The following is a 14407-nucleotide window of genomic DNA, read 5'->3' on the forward strand; positions in this document are numbered from 1 at the left end:
ATAGCTTGTCGCTATAACGATATTTACATCAAAATTTAAGTTTAACAAGTGTAAAGGAGAAGAGGATGAAAGTAGAAAATGTTACGAGTTCACGGAATGCACTCAGATCAGTTTTCTCCTGTAGAAACTCAAGATACGGAGCAAACCAAGAAACTTCAGAGGTTAAACTTTATCTCTGTAATTCTATCGAAAATAGAAGTTTTTTAGAAACATGCGACGGGGGGGGGGGTCCGTATTAAAAATATAATTGTTTTTTCGATTGAAGCCCTGTCATGTCAGCGTTTTCAATTGATTTTTAAATTGTCCAACGCCTATTTTGTTATGCCTCTGTACGATTTTTAGAAGTTTAAAAGAGAATATTTAATCTTATGGTGTATTTTAGATTTCATGGTGTAACTCCTTTTTAAACTGAACGCCATCTTTAATGCAATTATGATCTTATGTATTTAAACTAAGACTAAAGTTTGTCCACCTCTACATCATGGGGCCCGTCCTAGTACACGATTTTTGGCCCCCCTCCTACCAATTTTGTACATTACTTGTACCGAGCGTTACGGCCCAGGACAGACCTATTTCAAAAAATTAGTATACAGTTAGGGTTAAGCCGGGTTGATAAAATTTCTGGGCCGAGTGATGCGACTAGGACAGGCTAGTGGGTCGAACGCTGTGGCTAGGGGGCCGGGCGCTGCGGCCAGATGACCAACTTTATCCATGTATTCAATATGAGATTCATGCATGTACAAAAATGATAGGGGAGGGCGGGGGTCCTTAAATAGTTCTCTAGAAATGTTTCCAACGCTATATGGAAAATTCATAATAATACATAACGATTGATATAAATTTCTCAATCCAGGAATGTCTCTGAGTTGGTTCGCCGGATTGATAGTTTGCATCAGAGTGCAGTTAAGGTTCGAGATGTGCTTTCCGAGGAGGGTTTAGACCTCAGGGTTCGGCTCCGGGAGTATTGTTTCAAGCTTCTTCACACTGATCCAGGTAGCGTAAATTATTAAGTATGATGTGAAATTTCTCATGATTTATTTTTAGTCATATAAATAAATAAAAAGCATGAAACTCCATAAAATGTCCTTTAATATCTAACATCTTATATGAATATACATTTTTCTACTTGATACAGTGATAATCAGAAAACTCTGGAATAAGAAGTCGACTGTTAAGACTGAAGTTATGACTGTAAATAAGCCAATGAACATGAGAAACAGCAATTGTGCAGTGTAAACAGACCCATTTTACTTAATAATTGGTTTAATAACTTATTAGTAAAGCTTTTCCTTTGTGACATCGTCTTACTATTCTACAGTTTTCTGGATATCACTGTAGTTTGTTACATTTATTATAACTTTTCTATTTTTACAGAACGGTTTGGGTTAAAGTACATTGAGATCTTGTGGAGAAAGGCGTGGCACGAACCTGTATCCCTGGCCAGACAATTTGGAGGCGGAGCAGTCCTACTTGACTCCCACCTTCTCGCCGGTATAGGACAGTTCCACAACCTTCTCCAGGGGTTGTCAGAACAGTACGGGAGCATGACCGGGTTCAAGGTAGAGTTCATGTTGCACCAGGAATACGGCTATTCGGCAGGGAAGCAGAAGAAGCGCACTGCGGAGCAGTGGATGGTGGAAATCGGTGCTCGATGTCTTTTATGGCTTGGAGATTTATCCAGATACAGGATCGATATCCTATCGGACAAGGAGAAATTGCGCGCGGAAGTACTGGCGCGCAAATATTATTCTCAATCCACTAAACTCAAACCGAGTTTAGGGCTGGCATACAACCAGCTGGCTGCTGTACCCGGAGCTGAGAACAAAGGGATAGATCAACTCTTTTTCTATCTTAAGTGTGTGACAAGCAAGGAGAAGTTTGAAGGCGGAGAGACGAACCTGAAACGAATGCTAGAAAAGACGGAGATGGAGGCGAATAATCTGGCGGCGAAGAGCGTACACGAGGTTTCCTCCGTATACCTGGCACAGCTTGTCTCGGCTGTGCTGGGGGAAAAGAACGAGGACGATATCATCCTCTCTTGTCAACAGAGTCTGTCCTCTATTCATCAGGCGACCAGCGCAGGTTCAGTTCCTGCCACCTGGCTCCTCCGAACCACAGCATGTGTTATTCTTCTCATTGTTAAACTTGGTGGGAACAATACTGCTAGCGTGAGGGTGGGATTATGTCAGGCCTGGTTACTTGCTCTGACCTCGCACCTGGCAGGATTAATCATCTCCGGCCTCGGGAAAGGTCTTTGGGGAGATGGTTGGACCGAGTCCTCCATTAGTTTAGAGGACAGCTCGGAGGCAGAAGATACGCCTCCTCCGGCGGAGAAAAAGAAGCGGAAGAAACTGACGGATTTGTTGAGACGGAAACGAGTTTCTCACTCCGGAAGTAGTGATGAAAGTGATATCTCAGATGACGAAGAGGTTGAAGATGAAAGTGAATCGGACGAGTTTGTATCAGAATCTGACGAGGACGAAATATATTTCTCTGATAGCGACGAGGATTCGGATGACAGTGATGTGGTGGTTGAGAGTATAGAATCCGAGCTACCTGATACCTGTAAGGTGGTTGAGGTATGTAAAGAACTAGGATATCTACCTGCCCTCACACTCTGCTGTATGTGGTTAAAGGTGCAGCCTGATGTACTCTCTGGTATGGGTGATGGAGGTACACAGCTATGGAACAAGCTGGCCAGGGTCTTCACCCTCCTAAACCTCAACTCCAACAAGTACACAAAGAACCTTAAGATTTCTAGACTCATGACCAGAAATGCCGGATGTGCGCTTGAAGAAGACTTCTATCTTAGAGAAATCGAAATTTTTGGAGATCAATTGAAAAGTACAGATTGGAACACGGAGCCAGCTAAATCAGGGTTTGGAGAAACTGTTGCTAGAATGGTCAGAATGGAAGGATGGAGAGATTGGTTGGTTGGGAGAGAGGAATGTTTGATTAGATGGAGAGAAGGAGAAGGAAGAGCAGTTCTAGTTAAATCCTCTTTACCTGAGAAGAAGTGTGTGATGAAGCACATGGCAGAGCTATGGCTTAAGGAGGAGGTTTCCAACTTGGAGAAGAACAATCCCGAGGTCTGTACCATCATTATTGACGCGCATGCGCTCACTACCGACCTCAACATGGTGAAGAGAGTTGCGGGATATAAGAAGTTCACCGTTATTGTACCTCAGATTGTCATCAAGGAGTTGGACTTCATCAAAAAGCAAGTCAGGTAGAAATTCTTCGTATTTATAAAACTTCTCTTAACTATTCGTTTATCTGACACTAAATTTTCAAAACAGCTGCATCTTATATTTTTTCTTAATCCTATGATACTTTTGGATCTATTTCACATCTTTGTAGTTTTTACGCATTCTAAAATCTTTTTGCTTAAGAATAATCTTAATCTTTTAAACTCTTTTCATAAGATAACATTTTTTTGTAGGGAGGCACGACTTGCAATCCGTTGGTTAGAACGGGAGATGAGTAGAGGACACGCCGGCCTCCAACCTCAAGAGAAGGACGAGAAAGCAAAGATTTCTCTTCCTGCTCCGGGGCGCAAAGACGCAGGCTGGGCGCGCTACAGTGTGCTCGAGTGCGTAGCGTTCTTCGCCGCGTCACAGGAAGTTGTTTTACTTAGCGGAGACCCAGAGATATTGGAACATAGGGATACACAAACTCTCCAGGTAGGATTCAGCCTATGGGGGATCTAAGACTCCTGTACCATATGAAAATTTGAAAAATTTGAAAAAGCATACTTCTGAGAAAATAATCGTTGAAAACAACTCTATTTGAATGATAAATATTTACAAAAACATGAAAGATGTAAAATTTTAGTTAATTTGGAACGATAACCAAGACATTTGCAGTTATTGAAAAGTTAGCAAGTTTAAAGCTTTGTAAACTAAAACTTTATTTATTTTTTTTATTTTAATTTAACTTTTACCAAAGAGTGTCTTCCAAGCTTATTCGTTAATGGAACCGAAGCTTTACGTTTTTCAAAAGTTTTTAAACCCCGACACAAGTAAAGTATGTATTTAAATAGATACCATCTATATATATACTTTGGTTGTCTGTCTGTCTGTTTGTTTGTTAGTTTTGGTGTTTGTTTGTGTATTTGTTTGGTTGTCTGTCTGTATCCAATAAACGTCAAAGCGTCTGGACCTATCGGACCCAAATTTTTAGTGAGACAACACATGACCCAAGGGAAGGTTCATGGATGTTCAAAATTTCAAAAATTAACCTCTAACAAAATTTGATTTTCATTAAATAAAAAAATCAAGACATTTTTTTGTATAATCCGCGAACTTTTGTTCATTGTTTTATAATGTAAATTAAAATATTCTATATATACTTTGTCTTAAAAATACGATAACAGAGAAACAATTAAAAGTTAACAATGGAAGTCTACAGGTTATGGTGCTTTGTCCGTAGGTTGAATAATAATAATAGTATTTATAATGTTTATATACTCTATGTCAGGTTCTCTCTGATCTCGGAGTAAGGGTGGAGAATGTGGAGGACTTTATGCAGAGGTTTCTAGGACTCAGGGATGTTGTTAGGGAAAGAAAAAGGTGAAGCTTTAAAGAAAAAAGAACTACATTAATCCAATGGGTTTAAAGTTTTCTCTTATCTGTTTAATACAACGTAGGAAAAGTAATTTTCTTTATATTTTCATTTTTGAAAATTTTAAAGATTGAAGATTTATTGAATGTTTTTTATGTTTATTCCCTATTCCTTGGCAGTCATTTACTTTCCGGAGACCATCATTAATATCATCCTAATCATTGTTTAGGTCCGGAGAGGGTATCCGACATAGATCTGGAGATGGTTCAAAACAGGGTAGAGCTTGGAGAAGGCATGGTAGGGATAGGAGAGGAGACAGGAAGGATGTTACAGGCTGAACCCTCGGATCAAAAAACTGAACCATGGGTTAAATCTAATCCGAGTAAGGCGAGCTATTTGGGTCAGCCTAGCGCTCTACTCAGGTTAGTTTTAAACTTTAGTTTTTTATCAATATTGTACAAGGTTGTCCACAAAAAATTATGCTTAAAATTTTTGGCTCACTGCAGTAGCTTGGAACAAGATTTATTATTATTATTCATTTGATGGGAGTGTTCGCGCGAAAAATTAAAGGGGGTATAGCCTTACGGCGAAAATTAAGCGCTTTTGGTCGCTACTAATCTTACTTCTATATGTTGCGTCCACTCAAATTCAGAAAGTTGCAACATTCAACTTGGATCGTAAAAAAATAAATTTTAACTAAATAAAAAATATTAATTTGCTATATTTGAGCTGATTCTGCAGAGTTTGATCCGTCATCACAATCCAGGGAAAAACTAAATAAAAAATATTATTAAATATTAACTATATACGAATGCGTCGAAAAATAATCGATGACTATTGGTTGTAATATCTGAATGATTTTTTTGGTATTAAATTAATTTGTTACGATCCGAGGTGAATGTTACAACTTTTTGAATATGTACGGACGTAGCGTTTTTCAGCATGAGTCGTTTTTGAACAATCTTTCCTTATAGACGCATCATAAAGAGGTAAGATTAGTAGCGATCAAAAGTGCTTTTTTTTTAGCGAACACTCCCTGTAAGGTCATCGTCATAAAGTGTTATTGTGGTTAAACTTTCCTGATTTCATTTTCATTTTAAAATTTCAACGCAGTTAAAAATTATCTATTTCTTCCAATCATATTTAAAGATTTAAAATGATTTCCGGATATCAATATATGATTTTTGTACGGTCGTCCAAAAAGAATAATCTGGTTACTATTCAAATACCGATTTATGCACTTTACAGGCTCCCCCCCCCCCCCTTGAGGCTCAAATCTCAGTATTTAGATTTAGTGCCGGATGGGTCGAGTGACTTATCGACTGACTATGGACAGAAAAAGACTTTTCAAAATTAAATAATTAATATTATTATTTTTTTTAGAACAGCTTGGGAGTATTAACTCTCGATCCTTTTGAATCTGACTGAAGACATGGAAGGATTAACTCGCCTCTCAAAACAACGGTGTTCCACCGTGAATCACGGTTATCTAGTTCATGATATCCTGTTCCATGATAGTGGTGTTCCACCATCAAGCATGAGTATCCAGTTCATAATAACGATGTTCTACCATCAATCACAGATATCCAGTTCACAAAAACGATGTTCTACCGTCAAGCTAGATATCCAGTTCATAATAACGGTGTTCTACCATCAAGCATGGATATCTAGTTCATAATAACGGTGTTCTACCATCAAGCATGGATATCCAATTCAAAAGAACTGTGTTCAACCATCAAGCATGGATATCCAGTTCATAATAGGAGTTTCTACCATAAAGCGTAGATATCCAGTTCATATTAACTGTGTTCTACCATCAAGCATGGATATCCAGTTCATAATAACGGTGTTCCATCATCAAGCATGGATATCCAGTTCATAATAGGAGTTTCTACCATAAAGCATAGATATCCAGTTCATAATAACTGTGTTCTACCATCAAGCATGGATATCCAGTTCATAATAACGGTGTTCCATCATCCAGCATGGATATCTAGTTCATAATAACGGTGTTCCATCATCAAGCATGGATATCCAGTTCATAATAACGGTGTTCCATCATCAAGCATGGATAACTAGTTCACAATAGCTGTGCCCTACCATCAAGCATGGATATCCAGTTTTTAATAACTGTGTTCTACCATCAAGCATGGATATCAAGTTTACAATAACTGTGACCTATCACCAAGCATGGATATCCAGTTTACAATAACTGTGACCTACCACCAAGCATGTAAATGTCCCCCGCAGTTTATCAATCCCTGAATCAGACCTGCCCTGTATACCATTACAGTCGATGCTCTGCAATCCCAGAGGATTAACTTGTTTTGTCGATTTTAAGAATTATGTCGATTTAAACATTAAGTCGCAAATTTTTTTCAAATGCTAAGTTTCTAAATTAATGTTTTTTTTATAAAATGATTGTGTGTGTTTCCCCATATATAATGATTATATATATTTGACGAAGAAAATTACAGAAATTCTGTATTTTTTTACTCGTGGTTTTTTTTTAATGGGCGTAACTTAAAATAAATAATTTTTTCACTAATTGTTTTATTAAATTATTAAATTAATTTATCAAGATCGATGTAATTAAAAAAATGAGAGAAATATATACAACGACGTCAACATCTTATAAAGCTGACTTATTATTTTTTTTTTAAATTGTTTTAAAACTTAAAGTTTGCTGTTATCAAATTTTCCAATATTTTTATCCGACAAAAAAGGAAAGTTTTCAACACGTTTTTTGCATATATTTTCCAATAGGGGCAAAGATTGGCAGAGAAAATCCCTCCAAAACGAGCCAACCAAGGAGTATTAAATTGAAGGGAGATACAACTGACGTGGCCCGCCCTACCATATGATTATTCAATACATGCTTTGCAGACTACTTCATTTGTATAAGAAATATTTAGAATAGGTTATTGTATACGCGGTAATTGTAGATCGTGACAATTAATAATGTGCACGAAACTAATTTTTCAGGTTTGGTGATGTGTATAAAAACATCAACTTTTAAAACAATATCCACTTTCAAACTTGATATTTTAAACTTGCATATAAGGTTTTTAAAGTATATAATTCACATAATAAAACTTGTACATGGAAACTATCAACAAAATTTCAATTTTTATACAGGGTGTCTCACATCATACAGTGAAGCCCTTAATAACGAATACATCGGAAGAATTTATCGAATGTCGTCTTGACAAGTTTTCAATGAGTTTTATTCTATATTACGTAAATTTCAGTGTTTGCAAAAATAAGTAAATATCCATGAATGTGCGGTAACAGTTTTAAAGAGTTCCATATAATCTTTTAATTAAAAAATTAAATATCTGCAACATTCCATTATCAGAAAGTGAAGAATACGACATTTGATGAATTCTTTCGATGTATTCTTTATTAAGGGTTTCACTGTATAAGATCGTTAACAGCTTTAAATTGAGATTTAAGGGACTTATCAGAAAGAATGTTAAAAAATGTAAAGGGCTAATGTAAAACTATTCTTACAGAAAATATTAGGTTTTCGAGTTGTGAGTATTTTGGCGTTAAAGCGTAAAGATGATGTAATATGATTTGGGACGCTCTGTAGTTAATTGCCGTTTTCAAACTATATAATTCCTAATTCAGATCATTCCTTCGATTTCTTCACCTCTTACTCGAAAGTGAATATTTAAGAAAATTCGCATCAAAGTGCAAATTAGAACCCTAAAAATGTTTGCATTCATAGTTATTTACAGGATACGAAAATACAGTCAATGTGATTTGTGATTACAATTGGGTATAAAACAAGAAAGATAAGAAAGCCTTTATTTGATCGAGTTTGTTATTGCCAGAAATGAGTAGAAAATTGAAATCAAACCAAACTAAAATCCATAATTTAATTTTTTTAAATGTGGTAAAAATCGCCAATAGGAAAAATGAAAGGGGGTATATTTTGTATGGAAATGGTAGGTCTTAACAGATCATTTTCAGCAAATACGCAACCAATCTGAAAACGAAGATATCCCCGAGAAACCTAGCTTAGGGTTGCTCCAATTATTATATATAATTATTATTATTATTAATAGATATAATTGATAATATTATTTATAAGTCCGTCATCAGAACTCACACCATTGCTAAGAGTTCTGCTGCATACATATATGAATTTTCGCATTAAATTGACACCGTTTTATAACAATTTCTCGAGACAGGAACATCAGATATAATTTTCATGGGTCGCGATCAAGAGCTAATTTGATTAGCTTTCAGCCTATACCCTCATACATTTTTCCTTTACAGTAAGTTTAATTGAAGTAATAGACAAAATACTGCTCATTTTTCCGTGAGAGCGTAGGTATATCCTAGTTTGCGGAGATCCCTTGATAAGGATCCGGATTATGATGACCCAATGACCCATATATGAAAAAAAAATAAGATTATGAATTTATTCTTCTGCAAGAACTGCCTGCCCTGCATAATATGTGTATATTAGACTAAAAAAACAAAGTGTTTAACATTCAGGAACTTGTCCAGGGAAGGGGCTTAAATTTTTTTTCCTTTCCAGGGGGTGGCTTTGGAAGGTTTCACTGGTCCAGGAGGGGGGCTGAGCCCCCATAGCCCCCCTCTCGAATATGCCTCTGTTCAGAAGTTTTCGTAATAGTGAGTAGCCGAGCTGCAGCTTGGATTTTCAAGTGAAAAACTCGTTAATCTACAGGGTGTCCCAATAAACATGGGAATTCAGTGACGAATTCGATATCGTCTTTTTAAATAATATTAAATAATAATACCTACTGAGAAAGCTCTAATCTGTAAGACTATCGTCTGCTTTGTTTACATTTTGTTTGTTTATGTTTTGACTGCATACGGTTGTACTTAGTAAAGCAAGAAAATTGCAGTATACAAACAGAGTAAACTTGTCCGCCTTCACTGTTCATCTTGCGGAGACATTTTAGACACAACTTTGCAGTCTTTTACCCTTTTCATAAAATAAGCTCTAGCAGAAATAATAATATTATGGCTTTTGAAATTAGGTATTACAATGCTAATTCATAACAAAGACGATATCCAATTCGTCACTGAATTCCCATGTTTTTTGGGACACCCTGTATGTAGATGGTCCAGTTCTGAAATTTTTTAACTTAAAAAATACGTATAATGATTTATAGCTTTGATCTGGTTCCAGTACGTCAGGAAAGAACTTTTTCTCTTTACTTCTAAACACACGTATGTGTGTATTAGATGATATGTCGTTTATTGCCTATATTTTCTTTCCTGGTCGAAATTTGTCATAATGTAAAGTTAAACCCTAAATGAGCCAGACATCGAAAGAATTTATCAAATGTCGTCTTGACAATTTACTATGGGTTTTATACTATTACGTAAATCTCAGTATTTGCGAAAATAAATAAATGGCCATGAATATGCGGGAACAGTTTTAAAGAGCTCCATATAATCATTTAAATAAAAAACTAAATATCTGCAGCATTCCATTATCAGAAAGTGAAGAATACGACATTTGATGAATTCTTTCGATGTATTTAATATTTAGGGTTTAACTGTATAAAGAGAAGAAGTTTTCTAAATTGTTTATTTCTCACATATGCAAAAATCACACAATATGCAAAAATCACACAATATGCAAAAATCACACAATATGCAAAAATTACACAAGGCAAAAATCACACAAAAGGCAAAAATTACACAATATGCAAAAATCACACAATATGCAAAAATTACACAATATGAAAAAACACACTAGGCAAAAATCACACAATAGGCAAAAATCACACAATATGCAAAAATCACACAATATGCAAAAATTACACAAGGCAAAAATCACACAATAGGCAAAAATTACACAATATGCAAAAATCACACAATATGCAAAAATTACACAATATGAAAAAATTACACAATAGGCAAAAATCACACAATATGCAAAAAACACACAATAGGCAAAAATCACACAATATGAAAAAACACACAATAGGCAAAAATCACACAATATGAAAAAAAAAACACACAATAGGCAAAAATTACACAATATGCAAAAATTACACAATATGCAAAAATCACACAATATGCAAAAATTACACAATAGGCAAAAATCACACAATTTGCAAAAATCAAACTCTAGTCAAAAATCGGCCTAAATAAGATGCAATGAACGAAAGTGTTGTGATGATCGTTTATGCAGCAGTTTTCCGTTTTAAAACTTTTTTTAGGATAAAGATATTGCAAAGTTATATAAAAGTAAACTTAAACACAATTATTGAGCTTAAAGGGGGGGGGCCTCGAAATGTGGCAGTAAGAACCAGGCCGAGTTGGCTTCCCGGGGAAAGGAGGGATATTTAATTCCAAAGCAACGGTCCCGGGCAACTTAAGTTCTCAGGTTGGCAATTGTTCATAGGCTTCCCACGAATTCTTCTCTAATCCATAGACGATAATATCAGTAAAGACTTGAATTTCAATCCTAGAAATAAATATGAATAAACAATGATTATTACTAGGGTTAGATTATGCAATGTTTACGATAATTATTTTTATTATGAAATGAAATGTTTAATAATCTGCATCAAGTGTTTTATCCTTAATCAATAGGTTTTCGGTTTATTTTCAGATTTAAATTGCTTGTTAAAATACTTAATTACAGAAATTTTTGATAAAACTTTTTGTTCTGGATGAATGCAAATACCTATCTAAAACTTTCTTAGACCGGCATATTTCTTCTAAATTCATTTAGTTAAGAGTTTGAGTCAAAATCAGTGATAATGAATTGTGCTTTATATCGAGTAGATATCCTTAATTATATCGAGTAGATATCCTTAATTATATCGATGTAAACCTCTCTGAAAGTAGGAAAGATTCTGAAAAAAGTTGCCAAACCAAAGAGAATTGTTATTTTGAAAAAAAATATTTATTGTTGTCAATATATAAAGTTAACATTAACATTAACGTTAACATTAAAATTAACATTGAGTTTAAACCATTCATTTAAGTATATTGTTGTCAGTATAAAGTTAACATTAACATTAACATTGACTTTAAGCAATTCATGAAAGTTTATGATTGTCAGTAATTAAAGTTAACATTAACATTAACATGAACATTAACATTAACATTGACTTTAAGCAATTCATGAAAGTTTATGGTTGTCAGTAATTAAAGTTAACATTAACATTAACATTAACATTGACTTTAAACAATTCATTAAAGTTTATGGTTGTCAGTATATAAAGTTAACATTAACATTAACATTAACATTGACTTTAAGCAATTCATTAAAGTTTATGGTTGGCAGTAATTAAAGTTAACATTAACATTAACATTAACATTAACATTAACATTAACATTGACTTAAAACAATTCATTAAAGTTTATGCTTGTCAGTATATAAAGTTAACATTAACATTAATATTAACATTGACTTTTCAATTCATAAAAGTTTATGCATGTCAGTGTAAAAAATGTATAAAAAGTTAACATTAACATTAACATTGACTTTCAACAATTAATTGAAGTTTATGGTTGTCAGTATATTAAACATACCTAAATGTTAATTTCTATGTTAGCATTAACATTTGTATGTTAATATTAACATCAATTAAATTAATAAATAAGATCAATGGTCTCATATCGTGCCTAGTATCTTATAGCATTTAGTTAAAGTATCAGGCAGATATTAGACACTCTATGGGTTAATATGAAATTTCATATTTTTCTCTTTTAAAATGTACATTTTTAAACGAAAAGTCATCTAAGATTACAACTACCAGTTTCTTTTTATGTCAAGACTATCCCATCCCTGCTGAACAGGCTTTTTCATCTTAGATTTAAAAGTTAATTTTAACAGCAAAATAGTAGTTTTAATTTTATGCTTATGTGTAAAGCTTAAAGAAATTGAGTCTTTACCACAAACTATAATTTTCTAATCCCTTTATCTTTGCATGGATCAATGTCGTAGACATAATGATATTTCAAACTTTGATGATTTCTGTTAGATCAAATAATATTAGTCTGAAATATCAAAGGTTTACACCATCAGGTCTCAAAGATAATAGGGATTAGAAAATTTGAGTTTGTGGCAATTAGGTTGAATTCATTACTTTGCTTGTTTCCCTGGTAACAGTAACTTTCTTCCTGCGTGCTACAATTGTGTGCGTGTGAGCGCGTATATTTTAAGGCAACATTGTGCCCCCCCCCTTAAAAACCCTTTTTTTGAAAAAATATTGGTACCCTTTTAACTATAATGTAAACTATTCGATCATATACACACTTCCTTATAACATCTGCTAATAAGTTATTTATGTAATTTTCTTAAGTGGACTCATCGGACACTCCCTCTTTTAATACTGTGGTGTAAGCTTCAATGGGTAAAAAATAGAGATGGAAACGTTTCTTAAAAATATCTATATTTTCATAGAAACGATACATATTGTATAATTATAAAAAATGATATCAAAGATATATTTATACTGAAGGCAGTATTGATGAAAGCTTTTTTATTGAAACTTTTTAGTTAAGGAATAAAGTGAGATTTTAAAGTATTTTTTAATGGGTGACCCCCCCCCCCCTTCGTACGTCACTGAAGAAAGTTGAAAAAGGGGGAATATTGGGGGGGGGGGGATTTTAACATCGAAAGAAAGTTGAAAAAACAATTTATGAGTAGATCGAGCATGCTTAATGAATATAAAGAAACGAATAAGGATAGTGAAAGAAGAATTTGGAAGAATGGGATGAAACAAGGAAAATGGGGGATGTAGAAAAAATAGAAAAATGGGAATGAGCCACAAAATAAATTTTTCTAATGCCTAAATCTTTGCAACCTGATGTATACCTTTGACAATTCAAACTTATAGATTATTTGATCTAACAGAATTCAAAGTTTGAAATATCTAAGGTCTACAACATTAGGTTGCTCAGCATATATAGGGATTAGAAAATCTGTGGTTGTTGCATTTCCTTTAAAAATTAAAAAATTTAATCAATGATATAAATGGGATAAAAATGAAGTAACAGGGTTGCAGAAATATATTTTTCTTGGATAAAATTTTGGAAAGTTAAAACAAAGCCCAAGGTAAAAAGAAAAGTCTGGTTTGAATGCAAAATTTAAATGTTCATTATTATTATTGCAAAAAGCTGAGGCGTTGTCAGTTTATAAAGTTAACATTAACATTAACATTGACTTTAAGCAATTCATGAAAGTTTATGGTTGTCAGTATATAAAGTTAACATTAACATTAACATTAACATTGACTTTAAGCAATTCATTAAAGTTTCTAAGAGTTCTGCTGCATACATATATGAATTTTCGCATTAAATTGACACCGTTTTATAACAATTTCTCGAGACAGGAACATCAGATATAATTTTCATGGGTCGCGATCAAGAGCTAATTTGATTAGCTTTCAGCCTATACCCTCATACATTTTTCCTTTACAGTAAGTTTAATTGAAGTAATAGACAAAATACTGCTCATTTTTCCGTGAGAGCGTAGGTATATCCTAGTTTGCGGAGATCCCTTGATAAGGATCCGGNATCTTAATCCAATATCTAGTAGATCTTAATCCAATATCTAGTTGATCTTAATCCAATATCTAGTAGATCTTGATCCAATATCTAAAAGATTTTAATCCAATATCGAGTAGATCTTAATCAATCAAATATCTAGTAGATCTTAATCCAATATCTAGTAGATCTTAATCCAATATCTAGTAGATCTTAGTCCAATATCTAGTAGATCTTAATCCAATATCTTGTAGATCTTAATCCAATATCTAGGAGATCTAAATCCAGTATCTAGGAGATCTTAATTCAATATCTAGTTGATCTTAAGCTAATATCTAGGAGATCTTAA

The 14407-nt window shown here is 34.0% G+C and overlaps 1 protein-coding gene across 1 annotated transcript; it reads left to right on the forward strand.

The window, feature by feature from the left end:
- Window positions 1-56: 56 nt before the first annotated feature.
- Window positions 57-6803, forward strand: LOC111698556 (protein SMG5). Its single transcript, XM_023468913.1, has 7 exons — window positions 57-161; window positions 854-993; window positions 1375-3229; window positions 3443-3683; window positions 4480-4571; window positions 4793-4985; window positions 5947-6803. Exons 1-6 carry the CDS (start codon window positions 79-81, stop codon window positions 4899-4901), a joined length of 2520 nt encoding a protein of 839 aa, XP_023324681.1. The 5' UTR covers window positions 57-78; the 3' UTR covers window positions 4902-4985; window positions 5947-6803.
- The last annotated feature ends 7604 nt before the right edge of the window (window positions 6804-14407 follow it).

Source organism: Eurytemora carolleeae, unplaced genomic scaffold, assembly GCF_000591075.1.
Source record: "Eurytemora carolleeae unplaced genomic scaffold, Eaff_2.0 scaffold287, whole genome shotgun sequence".
Taxonomy (NCBI): domain Eukaryota; kingdom Metazoa; phylum Arthropoda; class Copepoda; order Calanoida; family Temoridae; genus Eurytemora; species Eurytemora carolleeae.

Coding starts and splice junctions, on each gene's coding strand:
- LOC111698556 (XM_023468913.1), top strand. CDS start 79: ATGTTACGAGTTCACGGAATGCACTCAGATCAGTTTTCTCCTGTAGAA. Junction 162..853: donor CAAACCAAGAAACTTCAGAG/GTTAAACTTTAT, acceptor TTCTCAATCCAG/GAATGTCTCTGAGTTGGTTC. Junction 4,572..4,792: donor GTTGTTAGGGAAAGAAAAAG/GTGAAGCTTTAA, acceptor ATCATTGTTTAG/GTCCGGAGAGGGTATCCGAC.